The following is a 23,882-nucleotide window of genomic DNA, read 5'->3' on the forward strand; positions in this document are numbered from 1 at the left end:
TACCTAAACTTGAGTACAGCCTATCTTATTTGCTTCCACTTATCCTAAAATACCCAGAGAATTCAGATTGCTTAAAAGAAACTTTTCAGGTTTGCATTACTAGCTGTACACTACTGCATTTCCATTAAAAATTACATTGGCTACCTGTTACAAATAAAGCCTCCTTTCTACTAAACCGCTTACTGTTCAAAGTATTAAAACTAGACTACTGTCCACCTTTAAGAAAATAAAACTTGCCTATCAGTGAATAGACAAACTTTTTTTTAACAAATAACCATGAAAGAGAATTTGCTGTTATCAGACCCCCCCCCCAAAAAAAAAAAACATGAGCTGAGGAAAAGGCTTTCTCTCATATAGGTCCTGCTACTTGAAATCAACTTCCTAATTAACTTAAAACATTGTCTACATTGAAGGAAATTAGAAACTCACTCCACACTATCTCATCAATAAACCATGTGCAAGTGCTAGAGGGACAATGGTTAACCTCCTTCGCAATGACCTGTGCAATTGAAATGCTTCAAATATGTACTCACTGTTATTTTATTTAATGTAACCAACCTTCTCAGTGACCCTTACAAATGTTGTACTCTATTTAATGTCATTTTAATGTTTACAATGTAAATTATGTTCTGTATTTAATGTAACAATTATTCTTACTCTCGTGCATGTACATTCAAGTTTGCTATTCTATCCTACATTATTGCTTTAAGTTGCACATAATTGATTCCAGTTTATGTTCTGTATTGCCTTAGTGCTTGGGTCATGGCTGAAAAGGGTCATTGAACCAGCCCACTTACCCAGTTATCAAATGTGCATAAAAAATAAATGGGATGACTTGAAGTTTAGCTATTAGGCTAGTTTTTTTTAGTAGTAGGCTACTTGGGATAGTAATAGTCAAGGTAGTGATAGTCTGATCTCTCAGAATTATTTTATTATAAACCTGAGCATACTTCATGTCCAGCCTGTGCCGGCAGCTACTGAATGAATCGCCATGCGGTACTGACCAGGTACAATGAACCCATACCTACTGCCACACCTCTAAATTTTTTATAGCAGAATATGAAAAACACTCTGTCATATTTGTTTGTGTCTTGAACTAGTTAGTCCATTTCATTCTTTGAACAGTACTTGGCAAAGTATGTATTATCATTGCCCCTTGTTGTAAACAAATCTGTTTTTGTTTTTTTTCAACCCTATTAACTGATTGTTAGATCCTGAGTCAGGAAAGCCAGCAGCCAGACTCCTCCCTAGGACCATTATCATCTATATATTGTTTCCCTGCCATTTAGCTTACCCTTCCCTACTTGCTATACTTCTGAACTTTGTCACCTGATGTTATACTAACTCTGACCACTAGGTGGCAGCCTAACCTAGCCTAGACCCCTTACTCTCTTTTCAATTCTACTAGCTTCGGCTCATTACATTCTTTCCTCTTCCCTTGCCCTACTGCCTAGCTATTCTCCTAATCTATCTCTTCCTGCTCCTTCTCTGCACTCTTCTCATTCCCTACCCTCTGCAGACTAGTAATTTCCTTATTCTGCCCTCCTCACTACCCTTAGTCTTCCATCATACCTGCTCCACTGAAACCTTCTTACCTGCTCCACCTTCTCTCTCTTTGGGTTGTTACTGCTTACTGATTGTCTCCTTCTCTACTTGCTCTGACCCGCTCCGTTCGCCCTGCGGGCTCACTCCGCTCCCCTGCCCTACCCCCAATTCCCACCCACCCCCAGTGCTGTTTAACTTATACCTATCTAGCCACACCCACTGTTCCTCTCAACCTATCACCTAACACATAAACTTATCAACTCCTCCCTTAATCCCCCTCCTCAATCATCTGCACACTACTGCATATTACTAGACCACTCCTCTTTACCTTCAGCCTCATACCTACTCTATCTCAAACCTCCTCTAACTATCCTATCATACTATATATCTTTCTTCCCTACATAATTATTCACTTTAGCCTACCTTATAATTTACTCTAACTATCCTATCATACTATATATCTTTCTTCCCTATCCTATCATACTATATATCTTTCTTCCCTGCATAATTATTCACTTTAGCCTACCTTATAACTTACTTAACCTTTCTACCATACTATTACAATATGGCCTATGTACATACACCACCTATCCTCAAAAACTCTCTTCTCTTTTCTTCTTCATTAATATTCCTTATCTTAACTTATACCCTTACCTACTATGAACACTACTCTCTGGTCTGTAAAGTACCCCCTCAACAGCAAACATTACCAACTACACACCCCAACTCTCTCTCTCACAGCAACATTACCTTTACTTCAACCTACCTACTTCCTAGGTTTTACAGATATACCCACATTACTTACTTCCCCAACAAGATAAGTCTACCCAAGTACTATAAAATTATAAAAACTGCAATGACACATTCTTTAAACCTTCTAATAGGCGGAGACATTCATCCTAATCCTGGCCCAATTCCACAAACTGAAAATCTACAAAAACAATCATTTAACGATGCTTCCTCCTCTATAACATCAGGAAACTCACGCAGAATAGCTCAACTCAATATCCGTAGCATTAATAACAAAATTAGCCAACTACATGCTGTTTTACAAGCTCATGCATTTGATATCCTTTGCCTAACTGAAACTTGGTTAAAACCCTCTACTCATGACCTAGAAATAACCCCACCTGGATATAACATCCTAAGATCCAACCGTACATCCAAAAAGGTGGAGGTGTAGCCATCTTGCATAAATCTGAACTTCTTGTTTCACCCGTTGATGTGTTATTACCCTCAAATACCAATGCTGAAACTCTTACTGTCAAACTTTAAATTAATAGTGCTAAATCTATCTATATAATCTGCTTCTACATCCCTCCAGGTAATAATATTACCACTCTCGAAAACATTCTTAGCAGCTTATCTACTCTCCTACCTCAAGAAACTATAGTACTTGGCGATTTTAACATAGACTGGACCACATGTAACTCCCCTAATCCAAACACCCACATAAACCTATTTGGCTTCACTCAAATTATAAACTCCCCCACAAGATTCCATAAACCTAGTAAAAAGGAAACTACTCTCGATTGGATCTTTATAAACAGTCATCCTGATTCTTATAAAGTCGGAACACTCCCAGACGACATTAGTGATCATGTACTAACCTTCATAATAAAACAAAAGAAATACAACTCTAATAATAACAATATGGTCACCTTTCATTCTAAAAAATACTTCCAAGCAGAAAACTTTCAAAACCAGCTAAAAGCCTGTAATTGGTCACCTCTAAAGCAACTCAAACTGGATGAAGCAGTCTCTTACTTTAATACTTCATTCCTTCAAATCCTAAATAGCCACGCCCTCATCCACTCCTCCCGTGTAAGGACTAAAATAGCCCCCTGGCTCACAAAACAAACCAGAGAAAAAATGTTCCTATGGAACAAAATATAGGCTAAATGGAGAGCCTCAAAGAACCCTGCTGATCACTTATACTTTAAGCAATTAAGAAATGCTACCAAAAAAGACATTTTGTTAGACAAAAAAAACTACTATTCCAAACTTCAACAATCACACTCTAAAAACCCTCAGAAGTTTTGGTCAGGCATTAATAAACTTCTCAAACCAGGGCAGGCTAGAACTCCAGCCCCAAACTCTATTCCCCATGATAGTCCTTTGCAAATAGCCAATACCTTTAACAACTACTTCACTGAAGCTATTCAAACTTTAACAAAAACACTAACACCCACCACCCCCTCTTCTTTACAAAATACAAACAGTTCAATTCCCTTCTTACATTTACAACCTGTTCCAACTTCCTTTATCTGTAAACTCCTTCAGAAACTCAAACCTTGTACTCCCTCTGCTGATAACCTCTCAGCAGAATACCTTCAAGTAGCTGCCAAAGCCTTAGCTTATCCAATATCCATCCTTATAAACAGAACAATCACAGAAGGTACCATCCCTTCCATATGGAAAGTATCCCATATAATCCCTTTGCATAAAGGAGGCAAATCCACTGACATTTCCAACTACCGACATATTGCTCTACTCTCTCCATTAGCCAAAATAATGGAAAAATGTATCCACTATCAACTACTTCAACACCTGCTCCATATCAACTTACTTGCTAACTGTCAGCATGGCTTTAGACCCTTTCATAGCACCACTACTGCCCTACTAAGCTTTACTGACTGCATTAACAGGAATCAAAACAATAACTCTCTCTCATCTGCTCTATTTATAGACCTATCAAAAGCTTTTGATATGGTCAACCATAGCTTACATATCAGTACTCTAAAAGCCCAATCTCTTGACCCACAAGCTATTCTTTGGTTTTAATCCTATCTAGATAACAGACATCAAGCAGTGCTCTGGGACAATAATCTTTCCACACCCCTCCCTGTGAACACTGGAGTCCCTCAAGGCTCTATCCTAGGCCCTCTTCTTTTTTCTATTTTTATTAACAATCTCTACACTGTTGTTCCACAAGCCACTTGCATACAATACGCTGATGACTCTACTCTAATCTGTACTGCTAAGTCCTCATCCTCTCTCCAAACCCTTACTCAAACTGTATTTAACTCTGTTGAAAAGTGGTTTACTGATCAATGTCTCCTCCTCAACCCCAAAAAAAACAAATTATTACTCTTCACTCCCACCCAAAAATCTCCACAGATCAACTTCACTATTACCTCCTATAATGGAACTTGTATTTCCCCTGATCCTACTGCACGCCTTCTGGGCATAACCATTGATCATAACCTCAGCTTTGATGACCATATCAATAACACTATTCAAACTATCAATAAAAAACTAGGCTCTCTGTATAGAATCAAACCCTTCCTTACACAACTGGCTAGAACCACCATTGCCCAGGCTCATCTTACTTCTACCCTATTCTATGCTTCTGCCATTTATACCAATCTATCTAAGCACAATCTTACCAAGCTTGAAACTAGCTATAATAATGTAGTCAGATTTGCCACTGGCTCTCCCTATAGAACCCACCACTGTCTCAACATCAAACAACTCAAATGGTTAGAACTACAAAACCAACTACGATACAATCAACTTGTGATCACACAACAAAATTCTGTACCACCCTACTAATACTCCTATCCTCTCTAACCTGATCTCCCCATATAAAAATCTTACAACACTATGCTCAGCTAGCAAGTTACTAATTGCCAACAATAAATCCAACAACAAAGCTGGTGACTCACTCTTTACCAGTGTCGTGGGCAGAATCTAGAACAACCTTCCTAAAACACTAACCTCTCTCTCATCTACTCCACTCTTTAAGAAACACCTTAAAGATCACCTAAAAATACATTGGCTTTGTCCCTGCTCAATGCCTGACTAAACATTGCTTGTCCTCCTTTCACTTCCCCTTTTCCCCTGCCTCCTGGGCTACTGCCCCACCACACTTTTAATTATTACAAGCTAACTCTTTACTACTATTTATATTTTCCAGCCTACTCTCTTTCTCCCTCTTTGACTAAGTGAATGTCAATTTGTTTTTTTTTTTCAAATATTGTATAAACCTTTGCTGATTGTACCAGAAAATTCATGGTTTGATTGCTGCTTAAACCTATACCATGACTCTGTAACTTTGATCACACACATTACTTGTACTCTCTTTACAAACATTTTTTGCTTTATAATGTATTTTAAGCTTGTTTTTTATTCTAACTATTGTATGGAGTATCTTCTCATACTTGGAGCTTTTCTCCCTGGGCCTCTACTGAAAATGGATATGTATCCAGCTAGACTAGCCCAGTCAACAAATATAAAATAAATATAAAATAAAATAAATAAATAAATTATCTGGTAAATCACTGAGGATTAGCAGTCAGTCGGTAATAACACTGACTTTAGAGTTTCATACTTCAGTTATTGCAGAATTTGCAGACTGCAGGCAGACTGACAAACTCTGGTAATAAAGTGACTCTCTCCGGTAAATCACTGAGGATTAGGAGTCACTCAGTAATGCCATTAGTTTTATACTTTGCTGTCAGAACATCAGCAAAGCAACAACCATGTTTTGCCTCATACTTTTGTGTTGTTTTGTGACTAAACCTCACAAAATATTTGACGTTCTGTTAAATCATTTAGAATTAGTCAGTCAGTAATGTTAGACATTAGAGTTGCATATTTCCTACTGCACAACATCAAGGTGGCACTGTGATTTTGCTTTTTGCCTCATATTTTTGGCCTGTGCTGTCCCTCCTAAACTATTTGATTTTCACTGAGGGCTACAGTCAGTTAATAAACAATGACAGAAATTAGAGGTTATGTTTATTATAGTTCACAAAACGTCTCAGCTGAGTTTTCCTCATTTTTTGCCCTATCACAGAATTTTTGATATTTTCTGATCATTGATCTTAGCCTTCCATTCCATCTCCAAATGTGGATCACTACCTCTCATAATGAGGGAAAAAATGGGAAACACTTGACTTAGTAGCAGTCAGCAATGTCAAATGTATTACAGTTTCATAATTCCTACTGCAGAACATCAATGTGATGTCTGCGCTTCTGCTTTTTGTCTCATATTTTTGCCCTGTACTGCCCCTTCAAAAATGTTTGAGTCTCACTAAGAGCTACAGTCAGTCAATAAACAATGACTGACATTAGAGTTTCAAGTTTCTTACTGTGATTGTTTCTGAAAACATTCTTGCTCTTTTGCCTTACATTTTGTCCCATTCCTGGTAAAGCTTATTGTCATGTATATCACTGAGGATTATTGTCAGTCAGTAATATCAGAGAACAGAGTTTTGTAAACTGCTTGCTAATACAAAGTGTTTTATTCTAACAAGTTTATTAGTATATAACAGAAATATTTAGAATCTGTTTCTGATCATGGTTTTTGTCTTGGATTCTTGAACTAAGACGTTGAGAAGGGTGTTGGAGTGGGTTGCACTGTATAGTTCTGGCAGTGAGCTGAGACAGATTTCTGCACCATTATTTTTGCACTACATAGCTCTGACAGTAGTGAGTTGACACAATTTTTGCACTACATAGCTCTGACAGTAGTGAGTTGACACAATTTCTAGGTCATTATTTATGGATATACTCATTCACTTGATCGTAAGCAGATATCTGAGGTGTAGAGTCATACAAGTGTCTGCAATTGTGTGTGTGTGTGTGTGTGCGCGCACGCGTGCGTGCGCATGCAGAGGTTATCCTTGTAAAATTTGTTTTTTTTCTGGTAAAGTGTGGGAATGTGGACTTCAGTCACCAAATAATGATAAACACGAGTTTCAGATGTTATATCCTTCAGAAAATGCTTGGTAATGCAAAACCTGTTACTAGCAACTGGTAAAGTTTATTTTCATGTATATCACTGAGGATTACAGTCAGTCAGTAATACCAGAGAACAAAGTTTTGTAAACTGCTTCTTAATGCAAAGTGTTTTATTCTAACAATTTTATTAGTATATAGCAGCAATATTTAAAATTTGAACCTGATTTTGGGTCTTTGTCTCTGATTTTTGAGGTAAGAGGCTGGGTGAGGATGGGGTGCAGTAGGGTAAACTGTATTGTTCTCACAGTAGGAGGATGAAATACATCTCTAGGTCATTGTTTATGTATCTTCGTTCATCTGATCACAAGCAAACATTTGAGGTGTACACTGTAATACAAAGGGAAGTCATTGATTGTCACACCTGTGTACATTCATGTGTATGTTTGTGTGTTGCATAAATATTTGGAGCAGCTGTGGTATAAAAAAGAAATAGTTATAATAAACAACAGCATCATTACAGGAGCCATGTCCCTTGGGTATGATTCTTGGTTTCCTTGTTTTGTTAACTGTTGACAGTGTGTTTATTATTAGATTGGAGATAAACTGGACAGCATGAAGTCTAGTTTAATATTAGTTTTTAATTTAGATTGTTTTATTCCAAGTACATGAATGTGAAATGTACTGTGCTGTGCTACAACAGGGTTTATCTGGCACTTAGTGCAGATGAGTATGGCTTTGTGCTGGTAATGATCTGCTTCCTGTAGTGCAGGCTTTGATTCCCTCAGCCTTTATCTGTCTACTGTGTGACTGACCATGTCATCTCACCACTTCACTAGACAGTGCTAATGGGAATTTAACCCCCAGATTGAGAACAGTTTTGAATAATCTAAGGGATGATAAGAACCTTGTTATCAGACCAGCTGATAAAGGTGGACCCATAGTGGTATTTAATAGTGTTGATTATTTACATAAAATGACTCTCATGTTAAGTGACTGTGATTTTTATGAAATTATTAGTTTGAATGAAGTCTGGAGTAAGGTGCGTAACATATCATATACGTTGCAAGATTTATTACTCAACGAGGTTATAGATGAAGACCTGTTTAATTTTTTACATGTGATAGATCCCTTGATTCCAGTCATCCAAGGCCTCCCCGAGGTACATAAAAATCCCCGAGATGCACCAATGAGACCAATAGTGGCAGGGAGAGGTTGGGCAACGGAGCCCTTATCCATTTACCTTGAGAAACACCTAAGACCCTTGGTGAATTAATCTACACATATTCTTTTTTTTTTTTCAATAATAAATCTTTATTCTTTTCCAATTGTTAATACAATACTACAACATATGTACATTATATACATGAATGCTTCCAACAGTTACATAAGATCATTATACATTAAGATAAAATTCCAAAAAGGTATTAAAAAAGAAAAAAAAAAATCTAGTATCAATATAAGGTTTATCTATACTAATCTCCATATTAAGTATGTACTTCCCGGGGAAAAGTGGATTAGAACATTAAGCTAACACAATGTTAAAGATTTGCTCCCATATTTTTGTATTATTTATATTTTTCTTATGATCTTTAATTAGTAATTTATGTGCTAAAATATGTTTTATCGCTACACTTTTAAAGTTTTCCCATGAAGTCAAAGATGGATTCAGCCAATTTGTAGCTATATAAAGCTTCATTAACAAGAAAATATTTATGAGTATGATCATTTGGGATCTGTTCAAGTTATTCGGAGGAATATGAAGAATCATAAACTCCCAAGAAAGTGTGGACTGTTGATAACCCATTTTTTGTAATTGAATTTTTAAAGAATTCCAAAGTTTGAATATACATTTACAGCTCCAGAACATGTGTAAAAGGTCAGCGGTTTGATCGATACAATATGGACATTTAGGTGAATTTTTCGAGTTGAATTTATGTAAGCTGAGGCGAGTGTAGTAAGTGTTATTAAATATCATCAGCTGAGTAAATAATAGCTTTTGAAGAGATACTGATTTTAAGGTTAAATTAATTGCTTTCAATATTTTATTATCATCAATCGGTAATAATTTATCCTTCCAGTATTTGGATAAAAGTATTTGTTTATTATATTTCACATCTTTTATCAAATTATATGAAGCCGTTATATATTTGAAGTCCTGCATAAGAGTTTGCCATAAATTTAAACAAATGGTTAAGTCTTCTTCTTTAATTTTAAAATTACTAAAGTTATTGAAAGATCCTTTAATTGTCTCATTATAATTAAATAAGAGTTAGGAAGGCTCATCTCTCTTAACATGTCGTGTATTGAGATACCAAGAAAAGGATATAAATCAAGTATGGTTAGATCAATTATAAGTGGGAATTTTTTAAGATCTATCAATTGATTACCGATTTTCAAATTCAGGTTCTTGTGAAATGGTTGGAAGGTCATCATATACTGTAAAAGATTTAGTGATTTAAACAGGTTTTGTATTGATATTATATATAATCTAAAATGTTCCATCAAAGCGTATATTTTAAAGGTATCTTTATTTAAAAAAGGTAATGCCTTAAAATTAATACCCAATTTAACAGCATGTTTGTAATTCAGAATCAACCACTTGGGTGATCATTTAGTACTGGACTTGTCAAAGTTAACCACTCTTAGAATTCTATTAGCATTTATTATTAAATAATATGCTTCAAAATTCGGTAATTCTAAACCACCCTTATTTTTCGGAGTCATCAGTTTATCATAAGATATTCTAGTTTTCCTAGGTTCCCATACAAATCTACCTAATTCCGTATGAAGTTGTTTAAAGAATTTCCTAGAAATTGAGACTTGAGTAGCTCGAAAAATATATAATATTCTAGGGAGTACATTCATTTTAATAATTGAAGCCTTTGCCATTATTGGTAATTTCAGATTATTCCATCTTTTTAAATCAGACAATACATTATCCCAAATTAGCTTAACATTGTTCGCATAAAAGTCTCTATTATCTGTTGAGAAAACAATACCCAAATATTTTATTTTTTCTTCGGATTTTAACTGACCTACCAATGGTAAAAGCGAAAAGGGTGTAGGCGTCTTTAAAGGAAATAAATTGGGTTTTTTTAAATTTATTTTGTAATTAGATATTTCTGCAAAATCTTCCACTGCTTTTAATATTTTCTTAGTATCTGAAACAGGCATTGTACAATAAATATTAAGATCATCAGCAAAAGCAGCCATGGATATTTTTGTACCATATATTATTGGAGCATTATGATAAATATTTTGCTTAATATGTAAAAATAGTGGTTCTAAATATAAATTGAATAATATAGGAGATAGCGGACATCCTTGACGGGTACCATTCTTAATTTGTATTCTTTTTGAGAAATTTTTATTAATATATAAAGTTGTATAGGGATTATTATATAACTTTTTTAATGTTAAAATGAAGTCTTGGGGTATATTGAAATATAATAAAATATCAAACAAAAATTTTAAATTAACTCTATCAAATCTACACATATTCTTAAAGACACAAAACATTTTTTACTGGACTTATACTCCAAGGTTGTAGATCTACCGTTAGATATGTATTATAAAATGGTTACCCTGGATGTACAGTCCCTTTTTACTATGATACCTAACTCTGAAGGTGTTGAGAGTTTTATGAGATGTTTACAGAGTTGCGAAGCCTATAGTCCAGCTATGAAAGATTTATTTTCTGCCTTGTTGGAAATAGTCCTGGAAAATAACATCTTTCTTTTTAATGAGGTAGCCTATATTCAGAAGGATGGCGTGGCTATGGGCACTTCATGTGCCAATAGCTACGCCAACCTTGTCATGCTGGACTGGGAATGTAATAAGCTGTTTGCCCTAGATAGTTTCAAGAAACATGTTGTTTTCTATGCACGTTTTGTTGATGATCTTTTCCTCCTGTGGACTGGTACAGATAAAGCCCTGGATGACTTCCATAAAGAGATTAACAGCCTAACCAATTTTTTTTTTAACTTTTCTATTGAAAGTTCAATTAGTTGCATTACTTTTTGGATGTTTTTGTTGACAGATTGCCAAATGGGATGCTCAATACTGGAGTCTTTAGAAAAACGTGCTATAGGAACTCCCTATTACATCGGGAAAGTACGCACCCCAATTACATTTATAAGAACTTGATAAGGGGACAGGCGATAAGAGCATCCAGGATGAATCCAAATTATGATAGCTTCTTACAAAGAGTTGTCAAACTTAAACAACAGGCTTTTACAAAGAGCATATAGGCCAGATGAGATCACCTCCCATTTTGAAGGTGTTTTGGAGCTGAGGAATGGTATTGCTAGACCATATTTCTCACAACCATATTCAGTAGAGAATGTCCCTGATATTTGCCCTGAAGTTAGGAATCCACCAGTTAGATTTTCTGTCAGTTATACGCAATATATAAACAGTATAAGAGAGGTTTTGAACAAGAATTGGAATCTACTTTTACTTGATTCACAACTCAAAGACATTGTTGGTGAGGAGCCTTATTTTAGATATAGGAACAAGTCTAACCTACATAGATTACATTGTTACCCTCACCTATCTACACAGTCTAATGAGCGTTTGAACAATATTGTGGGTACTGTTCCATGTAATTGTTGTAATTTTTGCAAATTTGTAAATGCCATTTCCCAGTTTATTCACCCAGTTACTTCCTATTGTTTCAGGTTTCTACTCAGTGCTAATTGCAATACATCACATGTCATTTATTTAGCCAAGTGCACTGCCTGTCAAGCATTCTACGTAGGCAAGACAGACAGACGCCTACGAGACAGGGTAAGGGAACACCTTTATCACATCCGCACACTGTCTCCACGCAGTGCACTTTCTAAATACATTATAGACAGTGATAATACACATTCATTTGTATTCTTAGTTATACAGATCAATGACCCCAGTGTTAGGGGAGGGGATATATGCAATTACACTGAAACACTGGAATTAAAATGGATTATCAGACTTAGAGCAGACCGGAGACCAGGTTTGAATGACAAAATTCCATTGAAACCTGTTCTTAAGAATAGGAGACTTACTGTAAGATAAACATATATATTTTAGAATGTTAACAAAATGTTTTATATTTGTTTTTATACATAGGTGTGTATTTTTATATATATATATATATATATATATATATATATATATATATATATATGTTGTTTTTATATATATAGTTTTTATATACATTTTTATATACATGTATTGTTTTTGCATACTGAAAAGTTTTAATCAAGAACAGGAAGTGATGTCAGCCCTATTTCCTTACAAAATGTGACTTGATTTTATTCAGTGTTTGTTTCTTATGGTTTGACAAAGCCCTTACAGGGTGAAAGCACTTACCAATAAAACAGCTTAGATTTTACTTGTCTATGGCACGGATTTAGTCATGGTTTGAACTAGCATTTATTTCTGCTGCTTGAATAAGCCTTAGTGACTACTGGATTTATGCTGATTTTTGTTGCCAGCCTTGGTTTGCTCCTGTACTTTTCTTTTGGATCATTATAGTACTGAATGTCTTGCATACATACAGGGAATGATTTTGTGTCTGGTTTCAAACTTGCGTAGAAGTAGTGCCAAGCCAGACTGTGAAATATCACTAAGATCTTACAACTTGGCTTTATGATTTGTTAGGATTTGGCTAGTTTGCTGCCAGGGATGTGCCTATACAGTACCTATGCTACAGGTGCACAGCCTGTCTACCAGCTTATAGCACATATGTTTGCCCAGATGGCCCTGTGTGTGTCAGTGCTCCACCTGGGCAAATCATTACTGATTCTGCCTATTCTAGCCCTGTACACAAGACTAGTCCAGCATCCATGGCTGTGCCTTTGCAGTGCCATGCTGTGTAGGTGTGCTTCCACACAGCCCTACATTACACACACCTGGTCATGTCCGTGGATTGGAGTGTCTCTCCTGCACCCTGTTGGCACATCACTGTATATCCTCCTTATTCAGCCCCATAAACAGGTCTGTTGTCCCATCCAAGGCTGTACTTACTAAGCATCATATCATGCAAATGTGCAGACTGTCCACCACCATATGTTCCTCTTGCCTGCCCAGGCTGTCATGATAATGCTACATCTTTTGGCACATCCTTGCTCATTCTACCCACACTTGCCTTGTTACACATGGCTAGTCATGTAGCTGTGCAACTCCATAAAGTACAGGTGTACAACATGCCCACCATCTCAAATTATACATGACTGACCAGACACCCATGGGAGTGCCCATGCTACACTGCTGCATATCATTGTGCAGCCTGCTGGTCATACACTGCATGGACTACAAATTAGATGAGGCGGAATCAGAGACATCTGATGTATTAATCATCGTGGTTGTAACATGATGGCCTCACCCTGCCATCGTAATATCTATTGTTATAATCCCTGGTTGTCTTACCTTTAGAGAATTGTAACAAATGCATTATTGTGGGCAGGGAAAAATATATACAGCTTCGTAGACAGTGGAAGCATTCATGTGACATTCATAAAGATTTCAAAAGCTATACATTAGTTTCCTGCCATACTGGGGCCATAATCTCACAGGTTCTTTGAATGACAGTTCCAAGTATTTCCTCCTGAAAGTCTCTACTGCATGTGATACCATGGTGGCAGTCTGCAATTTGGTGGTTAATCTTTGAATACTTATGGAAGGGAGGGAGACCCCTTCCTATAAATATCCATGTCTTCCTTCTTCTCCCATGCTGAGGCACAGAGGCTTGGGATTTATTTTGGATGGTAATGGCTGATGTAGTGTACAAGCTGTGACAGTGACAGAAGTGGATCCCATTGGTATGTCAGCTGAGGAGTTGTGGATTTGCTGTGGAGCTGTACAGCCACTTGCATACCTTTGCAGGCAATGTGTGTTGTGAGGTGCACATGACCCACAAATATGTGTATCGCAGTACATTTGCCTGCATGTATAGTAATGGGCTGCATGGTATACCACCTTTCTATGCTAATGTGTTGTGCAGAACTCCAGCTGTGACACATCATACATCATCAGCCTGCCCTTTACCCACTTAATTTATATTACAGGGCTAGTACACTTGTTTAGTCACAGAACACATGGGTCACCAGATAACAGTATAGTATTCACACAAGCAAGTATACAGTCCACAACAGCCATATGTGTAGAGCTTGTTATAATGTGCACAGATTGCACAGATCCTTTACGGCTAATCTTCCATCACCACACAGATGAGCTAGATAACTGGGATCCAGCAAAACATAAAACAATGTTGGTTACAGTGTGCCAGCTTAAAAGCCTGTGGCTTATATCTTGACATGATTTAAATTAGAATCCAGATATACTCACATTGCTGTCAATGGCTTATTGACATACATATTCTGCAGGACATTTTTTCTTATATAGTAGTACATAATATTAACTTGTATTTATGGTCTCTTGTCTCATGGTATGGGTTGCAGTTCAGGAATGTTTTTATGTCCTCTTTACATATTACTGTGGAGCAGAGATACCCACTGGTTACTCTGTCATTACATGTTTTGCACACGGGCAACCAACTGTGGTAACTGTGGATCTGGAAGACTTCATATTGTAGTGATACTGTGCATTAAGGAACCCTTTTACTTACATGGGTTGCATTCTCTTTAATGACCTTACTAGTGCTGTGTGCACCAGGTGCAGACCAAGTAATACTTCTGAACATTGGTAATCTCTTGTAAAAAATCAGAGTATGACTGAACCATGAAGAAATGTTAAATTGACATACAAGGAGAACAAAAATCTTCCTGAGAGATATACATATTACTGGGGCTTTCCTCTTGGGGTATACAGTTGTCTGAGACACATGGGATGGGGGGTAGGCAGAGGCTGTGGCTGATGACAGTGCCACAGTGCTGTTGGGACCACAGCCTCTTGATGTGAAAATCCTGCAGGGGGGCACAAAGGTCACTAATAACATTGATAAAGGTCATAATAAGGCATGAGAAATCAGGTTATTCAAGTAGAGAGGCAAGGCAACAACATCAGTCCAGCTGTCCCTCACTCTAGATGAGAAGATATGTATTGTTGTATTGCCACATGGTATTAAGGCTGTATAGATATTGGTGCACCTCACCAGCAGGTACATATTGTTCACTTGTTACCGTATGTGGCCCCTGTGTAATAGCGGGTGGGTGAGAAGAAGGGACAGACACAGGCAGCACCAGCAAGATCCAGTGTGCTGACCTGATGCACAGCAGTGTAGAACAGTGAAACAGGTGGGAAAGGAGATCTGTGTACATGTTAAGATATTTTATGTATGAAGTAATATCAACTTTTCTTTAATTTCACTGATGAGAGTTCTACAACCACTACTTTTGCTTCACAACATATAATGGGAGTCATGCATGGGAAAGCTGTAGAGTCTGGCTTTGTGGATGTCAGGGTCAGATGTAGGTGGTGTTCTTATGTTTACTGAATAAAGGTCTGTTTGTGTCCTGCTTCATGGTAAAGATGGTCACAGAAGTGGGTGGCATGCATTCTATATTTGGCATTTATCGGCAATGTTGATGATACAAATGATGTGCTAAGACAACCCGAGTGTACATTTAGCATTTTTGCTACAAGGACTATGACCACTGACAGCCAGATGTCTACCATTGTGTCCTTTGGCATCTTAATTGGCAAATAGGGATCTAGAGCTGAAGTTGAACAGTCTCAGTCTGAACATGCATATCCTATGGTGCTTTTAACTTTGCACACAGGGCTTGCTCACGGGAGATCTACCTAGAGCCATGATGTTCACAGATGGCTGCTGATGGTGACATATTACCATTTTATGGTAACACTTTGATGGACAGTGTGAGTTAACAAATGAACAGGAGTACATTAGTCATTCGTGTGATGATATTAGAAAAGTGACAGGACTCTTTATCTAGCTGTGCACACAGACATTGACTGTGCAGTGCACTGGCCATGGACTACATAGGATCAGTGTTTCCACTGCAGACATCTATTATTTATCTTGCCCATCTCCGTGGAGTATGTGTGATCTGCTTATGCCCCTGTGTGGCACAGAGACATGTTGACCACTGCAGCTGGCTTGGGGCTGAGTGATTCAACATTATAAGCTGTAGAGTCTGGCTTTGTGGATGCCAGGGTCAGACGTAGGTGGCATTTTTATGTTTACTGAATAAAGATTACAATTACCATGCCCAACTGCCACAAACCAAAGCCACATGGTAGGCCATGCCTTGCAAGTAGATGCCCTATGGGCACTGGGCAGAAGTTCATAGTCAGAACATCTGCTGTGGGTTCAGGGCAGCAGGGGGTGTAGGTATTGAACTGTTGCAGTAGTTCAGCTGTGACAGGTGGCACATTGTTGTTATGCAGCCAGTGTTCTACTAACACTGGAAGGGGTACAGTCACAATCTCCTCTGCACAGGTATCCACACACAGCACACAGTCATGAGCTATTACCCAGAAGTTCAGGGTCACTGGTTAGGCTCCAAGGGCCCTGTAGAAATGTTCTTACAGTAATTAGCTTATATTCAATATTGTCTGCCTTTCTGCAGGTCGTAGAGGCTTTTGCTACATATTTGTTTAAGATTAGGTGAATGTATGAATGGAGCTGAGTTATAACTATTATTTACACAAGAAGAGTTGCAGTAAAAGGTTGATGAAGTAGCTAGGATGGGCATAAGTACTTCATGGGGATAGAGTGGTGATAAAAATGCCAATACTTTGTCTGCTAAACTATGCTGCACTCCTGCCCTCATTACAGTCATATGACTGGCATTCCAAAGTTACATCCACCTCTGCTACAGTCATAAATTCTGGTAGGGTAATAGGTGTTAGTGAAAGAACAGGGCTAAATGGTGCTGGTAGGAGATTTCCAGTGGAACAAAAGAAGGTATTTTAGCAAAATGCAAAACAATGCATCTTTACAGAGGCAGTTTTAGGGAATTGGAAACATTAATGGTATGTATTACGAGATTCTGCATTTGGATCTCTACAGACAAGTAATCAGTATGTATGCTTTGCAAACCCATTGCTTCTATATAATGGCTTAATGTAATGAAATAAGTAGACTGTATACAGACACAGTATGTGTGCCTACTGCAGAGTGGTTGTTCTTTAGAACTCAGAATTTACTTTTATCCTCTATAAGCTGTAGAAAGAGAGAGAGAGAGAGAGTGAGGAAGAGAGAGAGAGAGAGACTGCCTATTCACTAATAAAAAATCAGGGACACTACAGTAAATCTAATATTAATGATTCAGTAATCATTTCCTGCAGAGACTTAATGCTGTCAGCAGTAAAACTGCATTCACTACTAATAGTCACCACTTAACAGTGGTTGAGGCAGGGTTTACCCGTGATTTGGACAGTTTACCTATGTAGATGAAGTCCATGTGGGTAAAGTTGCCAGAAATGCATAAATATTGCCACATTCACAGTAGGTTGGTTATTATTATCATGTCATTGGTGCCACAGGTAGCACACTTTCCCTTGTTTCAGAAGGCTGTGGGTTCTATTCCCACTCCAAGTAGAGCTATTGCTGACAGTGCATTACAGCATGGGGGAGGGGTGCCATCCTTCAGACGAGATACTGAACCAAGGCCCTATCAGCTTGAGTTGGTGGTAGCTCAGGTGGATGCAAAAGATCCCAAAGCACCAGGCAAAAACAGTAGGGGAAGTTACCCAATGCCCTATCCAAATTTCCCCTAGTAGTGTAAGTACCAATGTGGGTCTCCTCTGAAATGAGGTTACTAGCCTAATGGGACTAACCCGGTTAACAAAGGATTATTAAGAGTGTACATGAGAGCTATTAAAAACAAAACTATATTTTAAGCTTTTTAAAATATCTTTCTCATTGCTGCCCCAGTGAACTTAAATGATAAAGCAGAGATTCTGTACCATGTACTCCGGGTTCACTGGTTCTTTTATGTACAGATGCATAGGCAGTAAACTGACTAAGTTTACTTGTTGCCACTGAGTGTTGACTTTATGTAGGAAAGTTGCTTTAAGTTTTAACATGGTTTACCATAAGTTACTAAGTTAATACAACATGTTGTGAAGTGTAATTCACCCTAGTACTGTGGTTGCTTTATTTATCAATTAGTTAATGAACTTGTTCCTCCTTCTGTAATGGTGGCTTGTTTGGATTATCTAACCTTTTTGTGGTGGTAGCTGTTGTTTATTACCATTACAAGGACTCCACTTAGCAAGTCAAGTGGCCCATTGTAGGGCCATTTTCCAAAGAGGTATATTATATGCATTCCTGCCTTAGAAATATATTTCTAAATCCAGTAACGTATTTATGGTAGCACATTTTGTGTTTTTGCTTGTACCAGCGTGTTGTTTCTTAATTCTTTGTTGTAACACCTTAATGACTCCTTTGCCACTATATTTGTGTGACTGTTTATAGCATAACATTTGTTACCAGCTTAACAATTGCATTACATTTGCTGTCAGCCCAGGTTGACAGAGTAGCAAAACTCAGTTTTTTTAAGTGAAGGTGTTTTCTTCCTATTTGCTTTAATTACCACCCTCACTTGTGTATTTTCATATTAGCATATTCCATCATTAGATGCTTGGCTTGCAGTTTCTGCATCACTGGACTACCAATTAATTTCACGTTGCAATATGACTTAGTTTAGACATGCATATCACACTGACAGCTTGTTTATTTTTTCCCCCAACAACAGCATGCGATAATGACCACTGGGGCCCTCACTGCAGTAACCGCTGCCAGTGTAAGAATGGAGCACTCTGTAATCCTATCTCTGGTGCGTGCCACTGTGCTCCTGGTTTCAGAGGTTGGCGTTGTGAGGAACGCTGTGACAGTGGCATGTATGGGAATGATTGTCATCAGAAATGCCAGTGCCAGAATGGTGCAACCTGTGATCATGTGACTGGTGAATGCAAATGTCCACCTGGGTATACTGGTGCTTTGTAAGTATAAAATCAATAATCACCACTGATAGTACTTTGAACCTCTGTAATGCATATGTATATGGCATGCTTATAGCAAAGCTTTGCAATGGTTTATGTAGCTGTGAGAAGAAAACTGTAAAATAATGCCACAAAATCTTAATATTGCTGACTGTACCACTTTTCAGCGCTTGTTTTTCATATGTTTTCAGCTTAACTTTATAAAAACAGATTTAGTATATCAGCAGGAAGTGTGTGCTCCCACTATGAACCATCCAGTGCCAACTTCCTGAATATGACCTACCAAAAATCATCCCAGTGGAAGAAGCCTAAGTTCCCACACCCTGCAGCACTTATATATATGCCAACTCCTCAGTAATACAATGTTGAAAAATCGAGACAAAAAAGAAAGGCATCACTGCCAGAGCACAATTAGAAAGTCTAATGGCAGTGATTTCCTATGGAAAAAGCAATCGGAGAGGGGAATGTCACTGAGTTATGCTTGTCCAATTGGTTCCCAAGGCAGGTACATCTTAGAATGTATCCTGGCCTGCAGTAAGTAGGTGCACAGTATTCAGTTCAAAAATCAGAGATGCGCATTTCAGGACTAGTGGAAACTGGATGGCTGGTGGGATCACCCAGCATACGTCTCTGACTCTGCAGGAAGGGAGATAGCATTTTTCAGGGTTCATTGAACACATTCATTGCAGTAGTGGTGCCATTTTGTGACTGCACATCAGTGAAGTTACAACTCCCTGAACATGACCTGCCAAAAATCAACCCAGTAGACAAAGTTACTGTTAGAATTTTTGTGGGGTGTATGTCCTGTACCCCACAGCACAAACACAGACACACACACACACACACACACACACACACACACACACACACACACACACACACACGTATGTGTCAATTCCTCAGTCATAAAATGTTGAAGAATGGAGAAATTTTCTCAAAAGAAAGGAATCACTGCCAGATCTCATGGCCCATGTCGAGATGAGCTAAACCAAACACTCTGTACAAAAACTAATGAACATGAATACAGTCTGATTGCATGTAAGTAGGACACTGGTATCATAATATAGCTTATTTTCTTTAAAGAGGTACACATTTTGTACAGCAAAACTGTATTAATGATTTGTGCCTTGTGCCATCCTTGCTTTGCTTTTTATACCAGTGTTTAATGTTCTGGTTCCAGCCTTCTATTGCCCGTGTCTAGAAGAGATAAACTGGAAACTCAGTAGAAAAACTAATGCACATAAATACAGTCTGATTGTAGGCTGGATATTAATTTGAGGTAGTTGCTAGTGATTAAGCATTAGGGACAAGTCATAATAAATGGAAACAGCACAATGCAAGGTTTGGGATTACATATTACAGGTAGGAGTGATGCTTTTATATGTAATCATTTCCTTTTAAGTCCTAATGTATGTCTACTAATCTGTGTCAGCTATGCTGATGAGGCCATAAGAAGTCTGAAACCTGCATATCCACAGCTAGTGGGGTTTGGCTTTATTGGCCTGAATTTGTCCATAACAGTTTTAAAAAGGAAAAAAGTCATGGGCATTCAGAACTTCCATATAGCTGCAACACCTGATGTCCTTAAGGGGTCATTTGCATATATCCCATGTGCCTCAAATGCAAGAGGTTTAAGGAATTACACAGTGGAAACTCTAGCTTGGCTGGATTTGTCTTGTAATGTTTATCAATTGCTTTGTCTGTGTGACCTTATTACTCATTGTTTTAGTATGGTAGATACCAGTGGAACAGTTCACCTAATGTTAAGTGAAACACCAAATGAGTCATTTTGCATTCATTTAAGTTGCTGAATCTGTTTGACAGTACTGTTCATTTCTGTATGCATATGAGGCTGAAGTAGTGTGATACAGTAATACTCCTGATCAGTCCAAGAAGTAATAACCCCACCTCTAGGGCTTAACATCACATTTTCAATAACTTTAAATCCAAATTCACATACTGCATCATTGCAATTTAATATTTTCATAATGCGTTACTGGAGACTTGATGTCTTATTTCATAGGATTCGTATGATTTACTAGGCAAATTAGTGTCATGAATTTACCTCCTTGCCAGTACCCATCATTAGGATGTACCCTGTTTCTCAAGGAGGACTATGCCACTCAGTCCTGTGGTAAATTTGTGGACATCTGTCCGACCATCCAGATTGTTTTTGAAGGATGATAATGTGCTGCACTGCTTAATCTGCAAGGAAAATTATTCCAGAAACACAGAATACACTGTGTAAAGAATCTGCCTTTGCTGAATTCGGTTTATCTGGTGCTTAAGATTTAGTTCCCTGGTTCTGGTGTCTGTGGAACTATTAGACTTGTGGAGATACAGGAAATCAAGTGCAATAGGATCTCTAGTGGCACAGTAGGTAAATCACAGATTATCCTTCAAGAGTCTACAGGATAGTGAATACAGAGTTAGAGCTCATAGCCTCTCTAGCGATCTCAGGGTCTTTACATAGTGGCATGAAAAAATAGCACCTGTTTTAATAGAAGATTTTTGGTTTTAATTGAGACCTGTGCACTTGTGGGAGGAAAACCTTACCACCATATAATTACTTTTCATCAGATTGTCATATCTTACTTTTACTACTGTATGATGTTTTCTACATGTGATCTACATGTCAGCATTTCTTTAAAGTACTGGCTGACAGAATGATTTGGCGGGTTTTGGCTTTAAATTTCCTTTCCATTTTGTAGAACTCTGCACAGAGAATTTTATCTTAGCAGAAACTGTTTTGGCCTGACTCTTGTATCTGCCTGGTCCTTCCCACTGGACAAGGAATAAATAAAATAAATTATTTTGAATCATGACTGGATATGTGACTGTGATGGTAGCTGGTATGACTGTGTTTGAGTCTAAAATAATCTTACTTTCCAATTGCTGACATTAATAATGTAGTAAAATAAATAAAATTTATGTTGGTCCAGATGTTTGTGACGTTATTATGGATTTCACGGTCTAGTTTAACAGTATGTAAGAGTTTCAGTATAAGCTGAGGTTATGCAGGTGTTCCATGTAGGCACTAGCATTTATTTTTATAACAGTCTTCATTGCTGTTATTAATCACACAAACATATTTATACTTTTTTTACACCTAAACCTACGCTGTATTCATCCATTCCAAACTTCTGTAAAGTCTAGAATTTGCCATCATAACAGCATTTATCATATATTTATAGTGCTTAATATTTTCAGAACAGCATTATCAGCTCTTCATAAAGCACTTAAAAGCTAATTTCAAATCTGTACCAAAAATATGTAGTCAAAAACTGTTGGATAATTTTCATTTGATATTTATTTCTGGGTTAAGCTGGATACATCCAGTTTCTCAAGTCCCCTTGTCTGTATAATTCCCATCTACTGTATACTTCTTTTGCTATGCTTGTTTTACCTTTCCTTTATGTGCATCTCATCTTTGTTAATTTTCCTTGCCATCTTAACATGCACTGTTAAATTCAGTGTACATCTGCGGTGCTTTCTAAGACTTGCTTTGGAAGGCTCTCTACCAGCAACCAGGTAAACATACTTGTAAGATTACCGTAAGGTGATTAGTGCTCTGCACCCATCCTAAGCCTTTTCATGCTACTCCTTATGTTATAAAATGATTGACTTCAACAATTGGCTAAGCTTTTGGTGTCATTCTAAGGGAATCCAGTGTCTGTCTGCCTGGGACGACACGATTGACAGACCACAATGCTTTGCCAAAGATGGCCTGCACCTGTTGCCCCAGGACTGCGGATACTGGCTAAGGCTCTTGCCACCCCTATAGTGCCTTTTTTAGGCAAGGTTCAAACAACAAACTCACCACGGTAGCAGGTACAAGCAAGCAATATTTAAGGGTAATGCTACTCAGTGTTAGAAGTCTAAACCTCAAAATGCACTCACTTGAGGCACTCCTTAAAATAGAGAACATTGACACCTGTGCAGTGACAGAGACCTGGTTCAAGGCTCCAGAGAGCACCCCTGCATTACCAGGCTATAATTCATACCACACCTTTCTGCCACCTAACCTGGACCAAAACACTAAAGGAGAAGGCGTGTCCATATTCATTAAGGATATCCGCACCTCCAGGGTAGTTGCTGAACATAACGCAGCCGAAATTTTGCAAGTGCAGCTAACACTGGGCAAGACTGCAATCCAGGTTATAGCTTGTTACAGATCCCCCCACCATGCCCCAGGATGCCCACTCTACAATTTTTGATATACTGGATAATATTAAAGTACAGCCCAATACCCTAATAATGGGCGATTTCAACTACCCCACCATCAACTGGGAAAATTACTCATGTACTAACACATTTGCTCAATGTTTTCTGGAATTCATAAATTCCAATTCCCTGGATCAGCTTGTCCATACCCTCATATGGGGCAGCAGTATCCTGGACCTGGTCATTACTAATATGGACAACCGATGTTCCACACCAGAGGTCATCTCCTCGCTGGTCAGATCTGACCACAATCTAATCACCCTAGACATCCATATCCCACCCCTCCCCCCATTATGGAAACCACTGTAAAAAAACTTCTCCAAAGCCAACTTCATGCTTCTTAAGACAGAAGTGGCAAACCTCATGACACCCTTACAGACAGAAAATAGTGGTACGACTGCTGAATCCTTTACAACTGCACTGTATACGCACATACACGAGTGCATGGATCGTGTCATCCCCGACAGAACTAAGATGCTATCCTCCAAACAAAAGGAAGCCAATCTTGTGGT

The 23,882-nt window shown here is 38.0% G+C and overlaps 1 protein-coding gene across 1 annotated transcript in view; it reads left to right on the top strand.

Annotated features, from left to right (window-relative positions):
• The window catches only part of MEGF10 (multiple EGF like domains 10), a 973,700-nt gene that overhangs the window by 503,224 nt on the left and 446,594 nt on the right, over window positions 1-23,882 (top strand). Inside the window, exon 6 of the mRNA XM_044060794.1 lies at window positions 18,900-19,146. Coding sequence (XP_043916729.1) covers window positions 18,900-19,146 — 247 coding nt within the window. The remainder of the gene's footprint in view (window positions 1-18,899; window positions 19,147-23,882) is intronic.

Source organism: Protopterus annectens, chromosome 2.part0, assembly GCF_019279795.1.
Source record: "Protopterus annectens isolate FY-2018-M chromosome 2.part0, PAN1.0, whole genome shotgun sequence".
NCBI lineage: Eukaryota > Metazoa > Chordata > Ceratodontiformes > Protopteridae > Protopterus > Protopterus annectens.